The 21044-nt window shown below is 39.5% G+C and overlaps 1 protein-coding gene and 1 pseudogene across 1 annotated transcript in view; both read right to left on the bottom strand.

Moving 5' to 3' along the window:
• Window positions 1–21044, bottom strand: part of SETDB2 (SET domain bifurcated histone lysine methyltransferase 2) — a 92885-nt gene that overhangs the window by 22644 nt on the left and 49197 nt on the right. The window contains exons 10-12 of the mRNA XM_057707207.1: window positions 20208–20307; window positions 18716–18809; window positions 244–365 (exon numbers count right to left, since the gene is read on the bottom strand). Coding sequence (XP_057563190.1) covers window positions 244–365; window positions 18716–18809; window positions 20208–20307 — 316 coding nt within the window. The remainder of the gene's footprint in view (window positions 1–243; window positions 366–18715; window positions 18810–20207; window positions 20308–21044) is intronic.
• On the bottom strand, window positions 12557–15017 carry LOC130835520 (small nuclear ribonucleoprotein G-like; annotated as a pseudogene).

Genomic DNA, 21044 nt, shown 5'->3' with positions numbered 1-21044 from the left:
TCTTTAAGGAAGCTTCTTCATCATAATTCTCTGTGTGTTTGATCAGTTACAAATAAAACTAAAACTAATCATAAGGTGTTAAGATCTGAAACTTTAAAAAGGGAAAAACATGCTTCCCAAATCCCCACTTAAAAGCCCAAACCATGGGCAGCCAACGTGTTATTCTTTGTTGTACCCAAAGTACATTTATCTATTTTGGTACATCCTTCCTTAAAAGGACTCATGTATTTTCAAGTAACTTACCAAACAGTTTTCATGAGCAGCTATATTCTCTGACTGTGCAAAGTACAGGACACTACACTCGAGGCCTTTGGGACAGAGCGCGCATATCCTTTTTTGCAACCTTTCTGCAACCTGAAAGACACCTATAAAGTAACATCCCTGATGAGAAATGGAAAATTGGAATTTCTTGGTCTCTGTAACTCCTCCACGTGTCTTACAGTAGAGGGCAGAGCACTTGTTTTTATGAGACAGTCTCAACTCCCAGGAAGCAAAAAAAATTGGGACCCAAGTAGAAAAGCAACTTCGTACGTTTTTAATGCCTTAATGAAAGAAAAGAAAAAAAAAGTTTCATTTAAAATGTCTAAACATGACAGAAACCTTTGCTTAAGAAACATAAGTAGGAATTTAAATACAAAGTTCTCAAAACACTGCCTTGCCCATAGTAAGCTCTCAATAATAATTACTGACATTATAAATCAACAAGAAAATAATGATGTATTCAAGAAATAATGTTCTGATTAACTACCTGTAAAAAAGAATTTAGATCCCTATATCATACTATATTCAAAAATAAATTTGGGGTGAATTAAAGAAGTAAATGAGCAATGTACTTTAAATGTGCTGTAATCTAGCATTAGAATAAGTTAGGAGAGAAAGATACATGAAGGTAGGAAGCAGTTTTTGTGTTTTTTGTTTTTTTTAAAAAAGACAGGAATGAAGAAAGGAAACTTAAGAGGAGAGCTAGGAAGAACAGGGAAGAGACAGAGAAGGAGAAAAAAGCCAGCTATTCCCAATATCCCACCGGACGCATCAGTGAGAGGCAACCTTCTCTAACCTATTAGTTTGCTATTAATTTGCCTGCAAGCATCCATTTAACATTTCTTTGCCTTTCCCAATGTTCACCCTCTTATTCGTTTGGTTTTCTGTAGCAGAAAGCACTTTCAGTTTTATCTTCAAATTTTAGTTTTGAAACAAAAATTCATTTAACCATTTGATGGCGAAAGGTTTCAATTTAGATGAGGTTAACTGCTTAAGCACTTCCTAAAAGTCTTTTTTGTTACTTAAAAGTGTAAGATCTCTTGGTGTCTCTCTTAAATTACATCTTGCATCTCACAATGTCAAAAGACCTCACTTTGAAGCCAGCGTTTATCTGACATCCAGATGAGTTTCTTCCTTAATTAACATCTGTTTCCTGGATTTGGGTCCTACTTAGTAGGGCTACGGATTAGTAATCCTCCTGCTCCTCATCAACCAAGCAAAAGGGGAGAGACTGAGACTAAAACTCCTCAGGTGAAGTGAAATGGGCCAACTGCTGCTTTTCATTCATCTCAAATCACCACTGAGTTGGGAGCACCTCTTGTACAAGAGTCACTGCACTGAGAGCTCTAGACCAGCGCTGTCCACAGAAACATAATGTGGGCCACAGGAGCAGATGAAGAATTTCCAGGAGCCTCATTTAAAAAAGCAAAAGAAAATGGCTGAAATTAATTTTCATAAGCTTTATTCAGCTAAATATATCCAAAATACTATCCTCTCAACATTTGATTAATGAAACAATTCATCCTTTTGTACTGAGTCTTTGAAGCGCAGTGTATTTTACGCTTATAGCACATCTCAACCGGACAAGCCACCTTTTCCATGCTCAAGAGCCATATGTGGAGAGTGGCTACTGTATGGAAGGACACAGCAGAGGATATAAAAAAACACGAGACAGAATTGTTGCCTGCAAGAAGCTTACAAAATAAACAAGGAGACCAAATAGCAATTAGGAAAATAAAATAACAGAACACCTGGCACAAAGTAATATAACGTGCTGAGTAGGAAATACAAGTTATGGACAGAGGAGGACATGCTCCTTGTGGGATGGAGTGCTGTCAAGGACACGTCGTTGAGCTGGTACAACCTGGAGATGGAGAGGAGGAGGGTCAGGGTGGGAGGAACGTTGCAGACAGAAGCAGAGTTGTGGGAAGAGGCCAAGAGGTCTGACTGGGAGACAGAAAACCAGATGGGCTGAAGAGGAGAGTTCGTGCAAAGGAAGCTGGAAAAGAATTTGAGAAACAGATGGTGAAAGGCTGCCAGGAAGGATTTTTGAGCAGGGCAATAACATGATGAAAGAGTTGTTTTAAGCCCCATTTCAATACATGGAGAGAAATATGGTGCACCTGGATAGGAAGGCTGGCCATTATAATGTTGTCAATTCTATCTCAAATAAGTGCGGACAAAAAAACGTTGCCTTTTTTCCATCAAGCCATCAGCCACTGCGGCAAGCCCCCCAACCCCACCCCATCAGTAGTGTGCCCTGAGAGGAATTCAGGATGGAGAAAAACAGGATACTGGCCCTAGATAATTACGATGCATTTCTAAGGAATAATTTCAGTGAGCCCAGACTCCTGCATCTTCCCATACTTAGAAAAGCACTAAAATAATTAGAGATGTCTGTTTTTTGTTATTAGCAGTAATTTTTTGATGTTTGACTACATGTTTGTTTTCAGCAAAAACTCCTATATATCCCGGCTCATCCCTTACCTCTTCAGAGCAGTTCCTCAGAGCTGAGAGGCTGTCTCCCAGGCTACAGTCCTCAGTAAGTTCCTCAAATAAAACATAACTTGCAATTTTTACGTTGTGTATTTTTCTTCAGTTGACATAAGTTTTAGATTTAACGCCATTTCAACTTAAATTCCAAGAAGGTTATTTTAAAGAACTTGAAAAAAATATATTCTTTGAAAGAATAAATGGGCATGGGCAGTGAAGAAAACTTTCAAAAAAAAATGAGAGGGTGTCTACCTATCTGATTTAAAAACATACTATAAAGGTACAGCTACAACAGAAGGTTAGACGACCACGTCAAAAGAAAGAATACAAAATGCAGAGAGAAGTGGATCATAATCTCTAATTAGGAATTTAAGTTAGCTTAAGGTGGCATTTGCATTTCTTCTTGGCACTGATGTTCTTGGTCCATTTTTCCATTCAGTTATTCACTATTTCCTTACTGATTCATAAGAGCTTGTGACGTATCCAGGATATTAACTCTCTGTTAGTCATACATGTGACCTTTTAACTTTGTTTATAATGTTCTCTGATATACAGAATGTTTAAAGGTTTTGTTTGATGAAATTATATAAATCTTTTATTTTACTGCTTCTCCCTCCTGGGTAAGGGGAACATAACTCGGTAGACACCTCATTTTCCTCTAGAATTTTATTTTTTACATTAGAATATTAACATGGAATTTATTTTATTGTAAAGTATGAGCTGGTGATCTAACATTGTCATAACGGCTAGCCACTTTTAAATCTTTTTTCATATATTTAATTACTACATATATTTAGATTTGTTCTACATACTTCTATTTGTCCCACTGACCTGTCACTTCCCCTACCCATACAACACTTTACAATTTTCAAAGCTTTAGAATATATTTTAATATTTGACCACCTAAAGCCTCCATCCTAGGGTGAAAATGAGGAAAAAATATCCCAAAGTTTTATTTACCTTGGACCCAAAATCTACTTCGATTACTGCGTTCTTATCTAAAAGAACACTCAAACTGGACATTAAAACTTGTAAAGCATAGGCTAAAAAAACATTTCAGGCAGTTAAATTACTAGTGCTAAAATTACCTAATAAAAAAATATGATAATGTTTTCTAGCATATGCAGCACCCCTTGTGTAAGAGCTAGGCATCTCTGCAGTGTCACCCTTTCCTGTGCAAAGCTGCACCTGCAGACAGGTGAGCTGCATCGGGCTGAGCTGTCAGGCTGCTGATACCTGAGTGTGGCCCGCTGCACTTGTTCTGGGGACTCTGCCTGTCTGAGCTACACTTCCAAGTCTGCAGGGTCCCTGCACCTGGAAATACAGAGGTAGTAGCAACACTGCTGTGCTCTGACCTGGAGTTTCCAGTGCTGATGGACAGAAACCCAAGGTGGACACATAGGCTCCCCCTAAGAGCTTTTTCCTGCTAATTTCCTTTCATCACAATTTCCTAAAAGATCTTGGCTATGCTTCTAGGCTGGGGGATTATATAGAACTCTCTGTAGTTGGGAGAGTAACATTAGAGGCTTTGACACAGACAGGCATCCCTCACATCTGAACATTTGCTACACATTATCTGAAACTCATGAACCAAATACATTTGGATAACTTGATATTCCTCACTATCTGAACTCAGGAACTGTACAGATTCAGATAGTGAGGGATAGGTGTATCACTGGGGCTAGGACATTTTACGGAGGAGTCCATTGGTCTCCATCAGTAGTTGAGACCAAGAACAATGAAGATATGTATATGTAGGGCTCCCCAAGGTCCTTCTACTGAGTCTAGCAGGCCTGAGGACTCACAGAGACTGACAACAAAAATTCTCAAAAAGGAAACTGGTAACCAGGAAGGCCACAGAACAAAACCAAAGAAAAATAATAAGCCAAGAATACATGAACTATGACTAACTCAAACCAACAGTGGCAGTCCCACCAGCAATCTCCAGGCCCAGCTCCACCGGGAAGAGATTGCTAAGGCCACATCCTCTGCAGGGGTGTCTTCCCAATGCTTCTCTTCCCAGAGACGGCCTTAAAGCTCACCAGACAAGGGCAATCCACCCAGAGGGTAGAATCTGGGGTAGTCAGATTGGATGGCCAAGGAACACATTCCACTGCTAAAGAAATGAGTGAAACTGACAAAATGAGATTCACTAACCCTATACTTCCATTTACAATCCCCTTCCAGTAGGGTATGGTCTATGTTCTGGACTGACAACCAATTTATGGTACTAGCTTGGAAATTCCTTCCCCTTTTCTCCTTTGATCAATAGTTTTCATTGCAGTTTACTATTTTAGTTCTGCCACGGTATATCAGATGTGTAGACATTACTACTGAGTCCAGTAACTGCATATCTGAACTGGATGAAGACCAAAATGGAAGAGGAGTAGCTATTACCTAGAGTCTCGGTAATGGACTTGGAAAATGCATGGCAAAAATGAATGGCTTCATCACATTGTCTCTGGATGGTGTGACTGGATATAATGTTCGGAGAAGTTTGGCAGGATATATATTTGGGATGGCCAGAATGCATTACTGGGGACAGCTTCAGAATGTGAAAAGAGGAATAAGGATGTGTGTGTTGTAGGTGCGAGGTGGCAGGCAGCCAGGGAATAAGATGTTCAGTGGCCTTCTTTAAGGTACCCATCTGGCTCACAATCATGCACAGGGATGACGACCCCCAGCAGGCATGTTTATACTACGTGACTCTTTCCCTAGGCGCAGCTGACAGTCCCATAGGACCTACCTGCCCATCTCCCAGATATACAGAATTCAGAATAGAAGATTTTAGTTCAGATTGGGCTGGTTTCTTGAAGAAGGAGATGTAAAAACTGAGAAGCTGTGAGGGTAGCCATCTTCTATCCCATTATCAGGAAAACTGGACCAAAGAAAGAGAAGAACAAAGCAGATATTCTGAGTGCTGTCAAAGTTTATGATGGCTCTCAGGCCCTAGTTCCTGGCTCTTTCTGATAAATGCTATAGCATGCATGCTCCTGAGGTCTGTGAGTGTGAGCTCCCTGCTTTCAGTAACAAATGACACCAAGTTGATTTTGTACTATTTGTAGCCAACAAGTCCTACTTAACACTGGAAGTACCATGACCTGATCTGTGTGTAGGCACATGTGTATGTATGTGTGTGTGTGTGTGTGTGAGTGTGTGCAGGCGCACACATGTGCACTTGAGAGTGAGTTCTGGCAGCAGTGTGGAAAGTGGACTGCCCTGCCCTCACTGTCTTCTACATGGTCCATTTTGATAATCTCATTTCCCTCCTGCTTTCCCTATCATGACTCCACTTCATTCTTCATGTTGCTGCCAGAGTGATTTATCTAAAAGGTACACTTGCCTGTGTTTCTCTCTTGCTAAAAATCTTTCTCCATCACCTAAAGAATAGTAGCCAAGCTCGTTAGTGGTACATACAAGCCACATTAGTGGTACATACAAGCCACGTTAGTGGTACATACAAGCCACATTCGTTCCTTCAACAAATACTTAATGAGAACCTACTATGTATCATTTTAGACACTAGAAATAAAGCAGGGAATAAGATGTGAATTTCAACTCTCATGGAACTTACATTCTAGTAGTAGAGACAGACATCAAACAAGTATTATTTTCAGGCAGTGGTAAGTGCTATGAAGAAAAATAGAGCAGGGGAAGCAGGCAGAGATGAATGAGGGTAGGTGGAGGGCTCTTCTAAACAGGATGGGCAGATAAGGCCGTGGAGGGTACATTTGAGCAGAGATTTGAATATGGTGGGGGCTTAGAGGATTCACAATGCAGTGAGGGGTGGCAGAGTTATCAAGATGGGAAGGGGTTGGATCAGATTAGGACATGGGGTACACTGTAGCCACAGTAAGATTATTCTGAAAGTAATGAGAGAATATTGGAGGGCTTTGAGTAGGAGAATCATATTTGCTTTTTGTTTTTTAAAGATCATTTTGGCTACTGTGCCGGCCAGTCTGTATGAGAAGCCTGTTGAGTGTAAGTCTATAGAGTGGAAGCCAGGAGACCAATAGTCCAGGCCTGAGATGATGGAGGCTTGGATGGTAGTGATGGAAGTGGTGAGGTCATGCTCGAGATATATTGATGAGAGAACTGACTGGTCTGACTAATGCATGAGATGGGAGGTAAGGAGGAAAGAGAGGAACTGAGGGTGGCACTAGGGTTTTGGTCTGAGCAATCGGGTGGTTGAGCAGGTTTTGAGCATGTGGCTGTGCAGGCAAACAGTTTTCTTCCGGACATATTCAGTTTGAGATTGTTCCAGGCATTGATGAAGTTGGTTATACGAGTCTGGAGTTTGGGGAAAAGGTCAGGATGGAACCTCATCTCCAGCAACTCCTCATCTTGCATTCTGTATACACACTAGCTAAATGAAATAGTCAACTGTTTGGTTTGTGGTTGCCACATCTGATGTTTTGCGTCTGATGGCTTTGAGTCTTCATATCTGCACCACCCTTTCAACCTCTGTCTCTGGGTGATTCTTGCCCTTTAAAACTACGATAGGGTGTTCCTTGAACACCAGGCTGAGTTGGAGGAGCCCCTCATTTGTGCCTCTGTGGTTCTTAGCAGGTCACACATGAGTTGCCTATTAGATTCTCTAGGACAGGGTCTGCCTAACTCATCTCTGCATCCCCGGCACCTGGCCCTGAGCCTGCACACGGCAGGAGCTCTACACCTGCTGAAGTGCAGGGAAGGAGCCCACTCAGAAGGCAGTTGCCTCACCTACGGGGAGGCCCAGACTTAAATTACTAAAGGAAGAGGAGGGGATGGTTCCAAAACCTTACATTCTCTGTGTAAACTTTCCAAACGGCTTCCTGACACCCAGCTGACCACTTCCCTTCAAGAGGGGTCCCCCTCCAGCCCACCTCCCCAGGGCACTTCTCCCACTGCATTGTTTCAGGGCTGGGTGGAGCTGCGCTGGGAGAGGAAACCCACAGGCATTTCCTTCGGTTTTCCTCGCTGGCTGGATCCCTAGCGTTGTAGGACGGTAGCAATGGGCTGGCCCATCAGCAGTGGGTGAGGTAAACGGTAAACGGCAGGCAAACCCGCCCCTCACGAGAAGCCCTGGGCGGCGTTCCGGGATCAGGGCCGCTGGCGGTGGACGCCCAAGGGCCGAGGGGCTGCCGAACCCAGACCTCAGCGCTGGCTCGGGAGGCGGGTCCTCAGGACCCCATGCGGCTGCGACCGGGGAGCGGCCCCGGTCGTCTGCCGCCGCCGGACCCCTGCCCGCCCCCCGCGCGGTACTCACCGGTGGGGAGGGGGACCGCGTCCCGCGCGGCCCGGGCCTCGGACCAGCCGGCGCCGCGGACAGACTCGGGCGCGGAAGGCCCTGCCGGCTCCATAGCTGCGCCCTGTGCCCGCGCCCGCCGGAAGTCCGTTTTGATGAAATCGTGCTGATTGATTTCCCCTGCTCGGGGAGACGTCCCTAGCAGGAAGAGGCCCCTCGGTTTTGTAGATGGGGTTCTCAAACAGAAACTCTCGCAGCTTCTCCAGATCTGAGTCGGGATTTGAATTGCTTTTTTAAAAAAATCACGCCAAGCCGCTCCCCACCCCGCACCCACTTATCCGATGGGCGGAGTAAAGGTGGCCGAAGCCCCTGGAATCAGCTGGAGAGATGATTGCTCTTCTGAGGGTTTACCCGTTATATTCCAAAAACTGTACCACCAAGTTTGGGCTAAATACGTTTATCATAAACGGACGCAGAATTAACTGAGCGTCATTCCAGTTGCCAGTCACAAGCCTTTATTTAGCACCCAGAGGGTACACAGCACCATACAAGATGAGGTTTCCGGTGCATGGAACAAATACACATACTGAGAACATAAACACATATAATTAAATTACGGTTAAAAAATAAGCTGCTCTGTACAAGAAGCATGTAATAGCTGGTGGTTTGCTGAGGAACTAATCAAAGGCAAACTGGAGGTCTTGCTTTCTGAGGTTTTAAAGAGAGGAAAAGAGGCAAATTGGGGACAGAAAAGATAAGCAGTATTAAGAAGGATAACTTGGATAGTCTTGACAAACAAATGGATTACAGAAGCAAAAGTGTGGAGCTGCAAAACGAGAGAAAAAAGCAGGCCCTGGCGGCAAAGTTTTTTGGCCTCAAGCAGTAAGATGGAAGAGTACGCCTTGCCAGGCTGAAAAGAAAGTCCTAAAGAAACTGAATAAGAGACTGAATAGCTCAGCGAGGTCAGCTGAAGCAGTTGAAGAGCCCCTTCCCCCATTCTCAGTTTGTAATTTCAGCTTTTCAGTGTTCTACTCTTAAGGAATGAGCAGACTGCCAAGAACACTAACTGAGGAAAGCCTAAAACATGAAAGACAAAGACCAAAGGAAACATACAGGGAAAACAGAGAAACAAACCTTGCAGGTCACAGAATATTCAGGAAGAAGAAAATATAGATATGAATGTCTGTGTGTTATACTATATAAATAGTATTTTCAAAGAGATAAGATACGGCAACCATGAACAAAAAATAGGATGCTACTGAAGAAAAAAACAGAGAAGAGAGCTCTAGAAATTTAAAGTATTAAAACAAAACAACCCTCAAAAAAAAAACAAAAACAAACAAACCCAAACCATAAACCCACCACGGTAGACAAACTGGAAGATTAAGTTGAGGAAATGTCCCAGAAAGTAGAGCAAGAATTCAAAGCTGGAAATTAAGAGAAAAGATAATAAAATTAGAGAACCAATCCTGTAGGTCTAATTCTAGAAAGAAAAAACACACAGATATGGAATCGTTAAAGAAATAGTTCAAGAAAATTTCTCTGAACTGAAGAACAAAGTTTTCAGATTGAAAGATCCCTCCAAGCACCTGGTATGAGGTATAAAAATGGGCACTTACTGGGAACGGAACATTGGGACAAAGAGAATGCTAAGCTTGAAGAGAGATAAAAACTGGTCACATATACAACAGATGAATGGCATCTGATTTCCAACAGTCACCCTAAAGGCCAGAGGTGAGAACATTTTCAGACTTCAAAGCAGCAACACTGGAATGTAGCAGATGTGTTCAAAATTGGGTATGGAAGCTAGTCACAACTACACTCTGCCAAAATAGCAATCAAGTGTAAGGGTAAAATAACATGTTCAAACATACAAGGTCTCAAAATATCTACCTCTCATTTTTTTCCCTTTCAAAAGCTACTGGAGGATGTACTTCACCAATATGTGGGAGTAAATCAAGGAAAGGGGAAAAAACGGGATTTAACTAGAAACAGACCTGATGTAGAGAGACAAAGGGAATCTCTAGGATGCTGATGGGAGATGACAGCTGTGAACCAGTACAGAATGAAGCAGATCAGGATGTCAGATTTCTGCACAAAAATATTTTCCATGTTATCAAGTGTCTTCACCTTATTTTAGCACACTACCTAAAATTCTTGCATCTTTACTGTGAATAAATGCACTTCTCAACTTTCTTCATCTGTCTACAGGCTGTTGGGTTATATAATTTTTTGCTCCCTTTCCTAGCTCTTTGGTTTCCCACTCTCTAAACCAATTTCAAGTTAAACTTTTATTTAGTTCAGTATTTTTAAGAAATTAAATCAGGTCCAAACTTAGAATAGATTTGTGTTTGAAAGGTAACCAAACTAAACCCAGAATCAAGTTCAGAAAAAAGAAAAAAACCCTCAAAAACCAGAACTACTTTTGATTACTCCTTTTTGAGCTAGTAGTCCCATCCTGGTTCCAAAGGGGGAGTTCCTGGCAGCCAAATGTACATCTTTGTTATAGATAAAATTAGTTTTAACTCTTGGAGATTCTCATCCCCTTTCCACTAGACTATCATGGCTAGGTAGCTTATAGCAAAGTAACTCTTTCCCTTTTTCTCTAGGAAAATAATTGACACATCATGCATCCAAGGGTCTGTTTCAGACTTTGCAGCTCAGTGGAACTGTTTTGTTTTGTTAGGTGAAATTCTTGCCCAGCACAATCTCTTCTGGCCTAAATAAGCCACGTCTGACTATTTTCTAAGTTTCCTTTTCTTATGATTCTATTCTATCTAGACCAAATATATTCCAATTCCTCCAAGTTTCTATTCCCTCTTTTCCTGTCAGTGTTTGTATGGAAGGAGTGAAGAGAATCTGTGGAAAAGAAGTTTCATCTCAAAGAGTGTGCCAAAACCTTCCCCACAGGAGAGCTTCTCCCCCTTCTCATTCAAATGGACTGATGGGACACTGTTTCATGGAGCCAGATACAGCTTCTCCAAATAGCATTAAAATACTTGGAAGTAATATGCATGAAGTTAATTTCAACGTATTCTTCAGGCTCTGTTGTCCACCTTATGGCTCACAATGGTAAATTATTTGCCAGGAATTAAACATAAATAAGTTTTGTAGGTAAAGATGTGAGATTTGGCCCTCTGGGACCATGAAAGTCAAAGAAGATAATTACAAAAGCAGTAAGAAGTGCAGAAATCAATTATGACATTTGTTTTTCTTAATATATAATTTTACAAATAAGTTACAAATTATATAGTGGTATTTCATATAAAATATACACTTCCATCCTACTCATGTACAGTTGAACAGCAGTAAGAACAAAGAGATACGCTATGCATATGGAAAGGTCCTTATTTTGTTCCTAGCATTCTGAAGTAATGCAAATGATCTCCCAACAAGGGTAAACTGAGGGGGAGTCTCTTGCTGGATCATCATCTAAATTAATTCTACTGACCACTGGGCTTTCTTCTGCATGGCTCGAATTTCAGCTAGATCAGCTAATTTCATGAACAGGCATTAGCTACAGGTTTATAATATTTTTTTCCTACACTTATTAACCCCACATTGGCAGAGGATTTCTTTCTCAGGCATAGTCCCAGCTTCATAACCATAATCCCATGTTAGTTCTGTTCTTGCTTTCACATACCTAGAAAGTAGAAATTTTAAAAATAATCATAAATTACCCTGAATAACTACAAAATGAACCAAATTTGAGTGTATCAATTTTCATATTAACATCATTAACCATCCTCGAAAATATGGTTTTCTCTTTCTCTCTACCACCCACCAATTAGAAATGCTCTTTTATTAAGAATAATCATTTGAGTTATATTTCAAATCTACTAAAACTGTAAATAAGAAGAAACTTGTTAATATCCACAAGGAAGGAAGTGTGTTTTGCAAACAGTGGAACCCAGTAATGTGATAAGGCCTGTGGTATGGTAGTTGGGGGTAGTCTGGACTTAAAGATGTAGCATTCAGCATCATTTATCCTCTGAATTGAACTGGCTGAGACCTGACATTCTTTGCCTTTTCAGGCATTAAGTCTAAGAGAAAATAAGAATTAAAATTTCAGCTATTTAAGATTTTATTGACTACAAACAGTTTGGGATAACTGAATATTCTAGGGTACCAGATATTTGGGGCTATAGCACATAACTTCTTTTACTATCTTTCTATTGTTAAAGTCACAATTCAAAATTAAATCATATAAAAAGTTTTTCAAACCTGTTGGTGAAGAACGCCACCAATGGAAAATTCCTGTCATGTGTTTCTACAAAAACATTCTGTACCAAAAGATTTGGGCAACAACTATGCTGTTAAAAAAAATAAACACACACAGAGGTTAGATATAACATAAAGTTTGATACCTTGTTCTTTAAAGCATTAGAATACCATAGTGTTTCCAACACATCTCACTTATTTTTGTTTATTTCCTTTTTATTTCTGACTAGTGTATAAAATATCATAGCTCATTACAATTTTGTTGATGGTAGGAATCCATTCAGAAAAGCCCTGTTTTGACACTCTTACACCTTGCCAACAGAAATGCAAAATGGTACAGATCCCTACAGAAGATAATCTATCAATATTTATTAGTATTATAAATGCATTTATCTTTTGATTCAGCAATTCAATATCTGGGAGTGTATTTCACAGATATATCTGCACATGTATCCATGCATAAGATCATTCATTGAACACTGTTTTCAACAGTAGAGATATGGAAACAATCCAAGTATCTATCTAAAGAGGATTGGTTACATAAACTCTGGGATATCCACACAATGGAATTCTATGCAGCTATTAATATAAACAAAAAGAAGAAAGAGCTCTGTGTACAGATATAGAAAGATCTCCAGTGTGTACTGTTAATTTAAAAAACAAGGTGTAGTGAATATAATATGCTATCTTTTGTGTAAGGGGTAGGAATAAGAATACATATTTATATTTACTTGTATTTGCATAAAGAAACACCATAAGAATACACAAAAAAGTAATAAAAATGATCTTACTACAGAGGGTGGAGTGCGCAGGGTGAATGGGGGCAGAGTACATTTTTTTTAAACAAAACAAAAAGTTTAATATGAAGAATGTGTAAGACCTGAGTTTTACATCATAAGTCAAACAGACTCTTTGGAAAGGGTACCTGTGTAAGTAATCGATTTCTCTGCTGAACACGACCTTATCCTTTTTCCAAGGCTTCTAACATGATAATACTACTTCCTCCCATTACCACCATTCCAATATCGTTCTGTTGCCCACTGGCCGCCATCTCTGCACATTTATCTATCACCAGATTCATAAAGGGATCACATCCCAGCAATATTCCTCAGACGTGTTTGCCACCATTAAATTTCAATGATAACTTCCTGTCCATACATTTTTTTTCAGTTTGGGCCTGGTGAGCTTTACTCATGGTGCCTACTTGGCAGGGTCAGAGGGACCTTGAAACAGAATTCTATTTGGCTGTATGTATGTATGTATTCTCTAAGGCTTTTTACTTTATTTAAACTTTTAAATCATGTGAATGTATTGTATACATAGAAAATTAAATTAAAAAAGAAAGAAAGAAAAGCCCTGTTTTTTCCTCCTATAAACAAGGGAGGGATCCAGCTGGTGAAACCAACCATATCATTCTAGTGCAGCCACCATTCCACATAACCTACTGGAAAGAAATCCACAACAGTCCTTTGCTAGGGATCATTCTTTAATGATCTCCTGGCTCTCCTGGCATATTTCATAGCTCCTAGCATGTTTGGCAATAGTGTAGAAGTAGTGAAAGCAGTTGTAGGAAAGAGGAAGGGAGGAGAGGATTCTATTCCCTGTTAACCAAGTATCCTCCTAACTAGGAGAGAGAAAAAAGCCAAATAAACAGTTTATCTAGCAAGGACAAAAGCTCTTTGGTTTTAAAGATTTTTCTGATCTTCTGATGGGACCAGAATTACATATAAAATTATCACTGAACATCAACTTCAAACCATTCAAAAGTCACATTTTAAAGAGGTGTTGAAGGAATTCTCTGGTGGGCCAGTGGTTAGGATTCTACTTTCGCTGCTGAGGGCAGAGGTTCGATCCCTGGTTGGGGAACTAAGATCCCACAAGCCGTGTGGTGTGGCCAACAACAACAAAAAAAGAGGTGTTGAGCCTAGCAAAGGGAATGCATAGAAGAATCATGGGCCATGCATGCTTCCCATTACTTTAAAGGAAAAGTCAAAGCTGCCCATCCCACAGAGAGGAAGAAGAGCTCTGATACAGATCAAAGAGAAAAATTAAGGCCATATCCAGGGGCCAGTGTACTAGAGCGGACCTTTCCAAAGGATGTGCGGAGGGTATCAAAATTCCCATACTCCTTCCACGACTCCTCTTCACTCTCCTGGACAGGATAAGCAAGGATAAAGTGGAGCCCAGAGAGTAGAGGGCATGGAGGTGGCTTTCACATGGTCCAGTTGGCCAAAGACAGGAGAGCCTATATACACACTGGCACTAGAGGTTGAAAGGGATTTTTTTTCCCTGGAGGATTCCTGGGACCATACCTTCTTTGATAAGCATGTATGATGGTAGGAGTCAGGACAGAACAGCAGTCTGATGGGAAAGCTACAAGGTAACTGCAATTCCACCCTACACAGTAGTTATGGCCAATAATACAAATTATCCCTCTTATCATGAAGAGGTCAGGAGCCTTAAGTGTCAATGAACCTTAAAATCAGAGAAATCATAAATACTTCTCTGTATAAATGAAAATAAATCTCATTATATATATCCCAAACATACACAGAAAACGACTATGGTGTAGGAATAAAAAAAGGAGTAGGACAGTAAAATGCAATATTCTGATACATGCACTGCTTTTCTGTACTAAGGCACTAAATCACTCAAAACTTGGAGTAAGACATAAGTACTCCCAACTGCTTTTTTTTTTGAATAGTTAGAGGCATTTCTGAATAAGACATACCATATTATGTAAGACACAAAAGAGCAGCTTATTCTACGTGTCCCATTGTGATTTTTTTTTTGAAGTAACCAATCTTGAAAACCTTTCAATAAATATATATGATTTTCTTACATACCATTTCTTATAGCTTTCTTAAGCAATTGTTTACTGTGTGCTAGTACCCTTTAAGCACTTTATATATAATACATTTAATCTTTATAACATCCTAGACAGTTATTATTATTATCTCCATATTATAGAGGTGGGAAATACAGCATAGAGAGGTCAAATAACAAGGTCATATAAGTGGAGGACTGGCATTCTTTTTTTTTAAATTGAAGTACAGTTGATTAGGACTGGCATTCTAATCCAGGTAGTCTGGCTTTGGAATCTGTTAATCATATTTTCCTTATGATTTTGTTAAGAGGCCTAGAAAGAAAGGGTTTAGATACAGGAATCTCAGCCCATGTACTCACATTAAGGAAGCGGCCCACATTTCCTTCTTTTGTGGCATCCAATAAAAACACATTCCCTTTATTGAACTTCTTTAGAGAATCACATAAAGCACTCTTGGTTTCACTTGGTAATTCTTTATCACAAAAGACCTGCTGGTTTCGACATGCTGGAGATTTTCCCTCTTGGGGCTTTTGTATCTCAACCTCATTCTGAACATCCAGTGTGACTGCTTGGTGACATCTGCCTCCTGACGGAGTTTCTTCTCTACATTTAGTTATATCGATCACATCTAAATCAATCACAGGGTTGTCTTCAGAATCTTCAACTTGGTTAGAGCTTGAGTCCTCTAACAAACATTTTGGAAGGAATTGTCAGGAAATATAATTGGCTGAGCAATAGTGTTGAGAGCAACAATACTAATTAAATGCAAGCTGAGCTGTGTTAATTACTGCTAATCCTTACAATATATTAAGGTAGACAGTACTCCTATTTTACAAATGAAAACTTCGAACCTCTGAAGGCTTAAGGGATTCACCTAACTAGCAATAATAATGAGAAGTGGGGTAAGAAATGCAGAAATATCTGACTCCAAAGTCTTCCTTCTTTCTACTACACAACAATGCCGTTTTATGAATCTGTATACATGTTGCTTCCTGTTACTATATTTAATCCTCTTACTATATTTAATTTCTACTCCTTAGAAACTGACTTACCTCTCTTCAATTTTGGAATATGCATTTAAGTATATTCTAAACAGCAATAACAGACAGGGTACTTAGGGAGCACTTTCGGCCTTTAAGATACCAATGAAAGGCCTGAGGAGACCCTGATGGGGTGTCCCTCTATAAATCCCAATAGCTTTAACTATTGCTATAGGTTTTGTATATGTTAGTGTTTGGTGTTTTTGCTAGATGATCATTCAATAATTACACTTTTACAAACAACAGTACTTTAGAAGATGAACTGCTTATTTTTCTCATCCAATAATGAAAATAATTTTTTGAAAATATTCAAAAGTATGAATACATGTCAAATGGAATAAGTAAAATGGTTTATTTTTAGATTTATTTTTAAAAAGTCTCTTGTTGGAATATTACTCAGCCATAAAAAGGAATGAAATGGAGCTATATGTCATGAGGTGGATAGACCTAGAGTCTGTCATACAGAGCGAAATAAGACAGAAAGAGAAAAACAAATACTGTATGCTAACTCATATATACGGAATCTAAAAAAAAAATGGTACTGATGAACCCAGTGACAGGGCAAGAATAAGGATGCAGACGCAGAGAATGGACTGGAGGACATGGGGTTGAGGGGGCGGGGGGCCAAGGGGAAGCTGGGACGAAGCGAGAGAGCAGCACAGACATAGATACACTACCAACTGTAAAATAGATAGCTAGTGGGAAGTTGCTGTATAACAAAGGGAGATCAACTCGATGATGGGTGATGCCTTAGAGGGCCAGGACAGGGACAGCGGGAGGGAGTCATGGGAGGGAGGGGATATATGTATAAATACAGCTGATTCACTTTGGTGTAACTCAAAAGCTGGTACAAGAGTGTAAAGCAATTATTTTCCAATAAAAAGCTTTAAAAAAAAAAGTCATTTGTGCTGCCTAATTCAGTAGCACGAAGAAATTATACTTCTCTAAAATTAATGTTTTTGATGTAATCATCACTGTTGCTGGCTGCCATTCCTACATGTACTCATATTTTAATCATGGGTTGCGTGTAAGCCATAATAGGACATAACTAATTTTTGTAGTGTCTGCTATATACATTGTAGCAGTCAGTGAAAATGACAAAAGAACCAAAAGCAACAGTACTGTATGGCTCACATGCGTTAAATGGTGATATATCAGAATGTCATCCCAAAATATGCATCTTTGACATAAGGACTATTTTGAGTTAAGGGCAATTAAGCAGCAATAAAGGAAAAGCTCTCAGCCCTCCCCCACCTGTCTAAAATCAGGATATAAATTTACAAAGGTGTCCCTCCTTCTATAATACTAGGAAGGACAAAAGTTAATTACCAGAGACAACTTTAGACCTTTATCAGCTTGGAGACTGAACCAGAACAATCTGCATAACAAACTTGACTAATTACCCTTTATCTACCACTGGTTTCACATACATCTGCATTCCCACCCCGAGAGATTCAAACTCCTTTTTTCCGTTGTTTTGTTGCTCCTCTAGAAAGTTATTGTTCTTTGACGAAGATGCTAGATAAGCCAGAGTTCTAAGCCACCTCTTTGAGTTACTTATCTCTGAGTACTCACATGTGTTATGTGTATAAGACACATACTAATAAACTTTTGTTTTTCTCTTGTTAATCTGTCTTTTGTCAGTCTAATTTATAGGGCCCTAGACAACTTAAGATAGGCAGGAAGAGATTTTCCTCCTCTACAGGTGAAATTATTCTAAGCGCCTTTTCTTGATACATCTTTTCTGTCAAGGAGCTGCCTTGCCTCCCCCAATCTCCATCCTTTAAGACCACATGGGGAGTTGGGGGTGCAGATGTGAGGAAGCCCAAAGGGAGAAGAGGCAATGGTTTGGTCAGTTCCCCACAAAGGGTCATGTCTCAGCAATGTCTCTCCACTGACAAATGAACCAAAATGCAGGCTTGTCAGGTTGTGATATTAACCATGGCAGGTCTAGTAACACTGAAAGATAAGCACCCAGGGTAGCAATGTTTCCACTTTTTGCTAAGCATTCCAGCAGCAGCACTGGCTGAAATACTGCAGGAGAATGATATGTCTTTATTTTTAAAGGGGCCTAAACAAAAAGAGGAAATAACTGTGTCGGACAATGCTTCCAAAGCCACAGATGGACTATGCAGACTCAGAGCTGTCCACCCCATTCTCCTGCCATGCATCAGGTCATGGCGGGCACCTAGACCAGGGGTCAGCAAACTTCTGTAAGGGGCCAAATAGTAAATACTGTAGACTTTGTGGGCCACATGGTCTCTGCTGTGACTATTCAGCTCTGCTGCTATAGTGTGAAAGTAGACAGAGACACTATGTAAATGAAAGAGTGTGGCTCTGTTCCAATACAACTTTATTTAGGATAATTTTCAAGTGTCACAAAAGTATTATTTATCTTCTCATTTTCTCTCAGTTATTATTTAAAAGGTAAAAATTATCTTAGCTCACAGGCTATGCATAAACAAGCATTAGACTGGATTTGGCCCACCAATCACAGTTTGCCAACCTCTGATCTAGACAAGTAGAAACTCTTCTAACAAATCTAGCATTTCTGTTATGGAGTCTGAGAAAATGAACCACAAGTACTGAGCAAGAGAGACAAAAAGGCAGAAGACGCAGGCAACCACAGAGTGAAACAAAGCCTACTTCTCATTTCCTTGGCTTTAGAGTTCAGATGTACTTGAGTTGGTTTAAATCCACCATTATCTTCTGATGTGATAGACTCTGAGGAAGTAAATCCCTTAAAAGAAAACAAGGAAGATGTCTTTACTTTCTAGGTCAGGAAAAAGAATTTAATTTAGCAGTAAGGCCTCTTTCATCAAGTGTCAATCTTCACAGGCTATAGCTACTAGATTAGTTTTGAAAGCCTCAAAGTTGATATTCTAAGGAATCTTTGAAGTGATGGAGCCCTTTTGGCTGTATTCTAATCCTAGGCACTTCAGTGAGCAACAGCTATGAAAATTATAGGGACTGTCAAGACATTCTTTAGGCATTATAAATTCAAAATAAAATTCAAATACACCTCTTTGTACCCCTCAATTCTAATGCCAGATTATAAATTTGGCTTCAACTATAAGACAGGCAAAGATTAAAAACACTCTTTGGCTAGTTACTTCAAAGAAAAGGTTAAAGGAACTGCCTATCTCCCTGTGTTGCAGACATTGCAGTCATCTTAAATGATGATGGTAACTTTTAAAAAGGGGTATACGCTTAGCACAACGCTTGGCATTCAGCTAAATGCTCAATACATGTTGACCATTATTAGTACTATTCATGTATGTCAATGGTCAACATGTGTTGAACACTTAGTTGGGTGTCAAGCACTGTGTTACACAAAGTTTCCAATGTTTATCTCATTTAATCCTCTTAACTCTGAGATAGATACTATTATTCTCATTTTACAGATAAAGAAATGCAGACAGAGAGATATCAACCAGCTCGTAAGCTGCAGTGTTGGAGGGCAAACCCAAGTCTATGTGATCCCTTGGACCAATCTTTTCATAATCATGTAGTACTGAGGAGGTATGTACTGTATGTTACCAGGCAGAGGGCAAATATTTACACAACACCTAGGGCAGAGTTTTTATTTTTCATCAATAAGCCTTACCATGAACTACCATTATGCCTGCCTGTTCTTTTTCCTACATCGTTCTGTTTCAAAGTTACAGTCTCTCTCTGACTGTAGTTACTCTTCTCAGCAAAGACTGAAAAGTGTACCTTCAGAGACTCTCATGTAAAATGTTGCTTTCTGGATGATTCTTTCATTAGGCTGCTTCTCTTCTTTCTCCTACATCTCACAACCATATCTCCTTAACCTAAATTACTCCATCCTTTTTTCTTATTATGTATCAACTTTTGAACACTTTAGTTTCTTCTACAAATTCTTAGACTAGATAGCTCTCAGTCTAAGTAGAATCCACTGTTAGATCATGACCAATATTCTCCTTATATACCTAAGCTGGGAATATGCCAACCACCATGGAGGATACTAAGTAAATAAAACATAGTCCTAACACTTTAACAGCACCATATTACAAAATAATAATAATCCTACACATTATTAAGTAACACAAACAATCTGAACTAAGTAATTGTTAATATTCTCACAGGGGCACCATCTACATTTTGCAGTTTTTACCATCTTTTTCCCATTGTGTTCAATAATGGCCGTCTTGGTTTTAGGACTTCTAATGACTGAATGATACTGAATTCTTGAAATACTGTTATATTTCATTTCTCTGAAAAGGAAAAAAAAGTTATTCTGTGTATCACTAAAAATGCTCTTGCACTGAGCCCTGAAATATAGATAGCATCACTGTTACATAAACACCCATTAGAAATTAATCTAAGTTACAACATCTACGCTTACCCCTCACTAGAAGAAGAAAGTATTATCATATTTTGAAGTCAATCATTTTTGCGGTACAGATGAGCCGATTTGCAAGGCAGAAATAGAGACAGAGGTAGAGGGAAAACATTTGGACACCAAGCGTGTTAAAGGAGGGGGTGGGATGAACTGGGAGATTGGGATTGACATATACATACTAATATGTATAAAATAGATAACTAATGAGAACATGCTGTATAGCACAGGGAATTCCACTTCGCTGTACAGTAGAAACTAACACAACATTGTGAAACAACTATACCCCAGTTAAAAAAAAAAAGTCAATCATTTTTGAAGTATATTATAAAAATGAAGAAAATCTAAGAAAAGCTTCACAAATAAAATGGTGACAGAAAATAAAAAGAACTACAAAAGTTATGACACCCATAAAGAACCTGATTAGAGTCAAAGTTTTCAAAGGTAAAACTCCACAAATGGAAAATGAGGAAATAAAGTATGTTGGCTAGATTTTTAAATCTAAGTGCCCTAGATTGCTCACAGTGTTAAACTTACAACTGTGAAGCAAGTTAATATATAGGAGATATATCGGAGTGGGGGTGGAAAGTAAGAAAGAAAGAGGAATGAGAA

The sequence above is a fragment of the Hippopotamus amphibius genome, chromosome 14 (genome assembly GCF_030028045.1).
Source record: "Hippopotamus amphibius kiboko isolate mHipAmp2 chromosome 14, mHipAmp2.hap2, whole genome shotgun sequence".
NCBI lineage: Eukaryota > Metazoa > Chordata > Mammalia > Artiodactyla > Hippopotamidae > Hippopotamus > Hippopotamus amphibius.
This window is presented reverse-complemented; position numbering and strand designations above follow the sequence as displayed.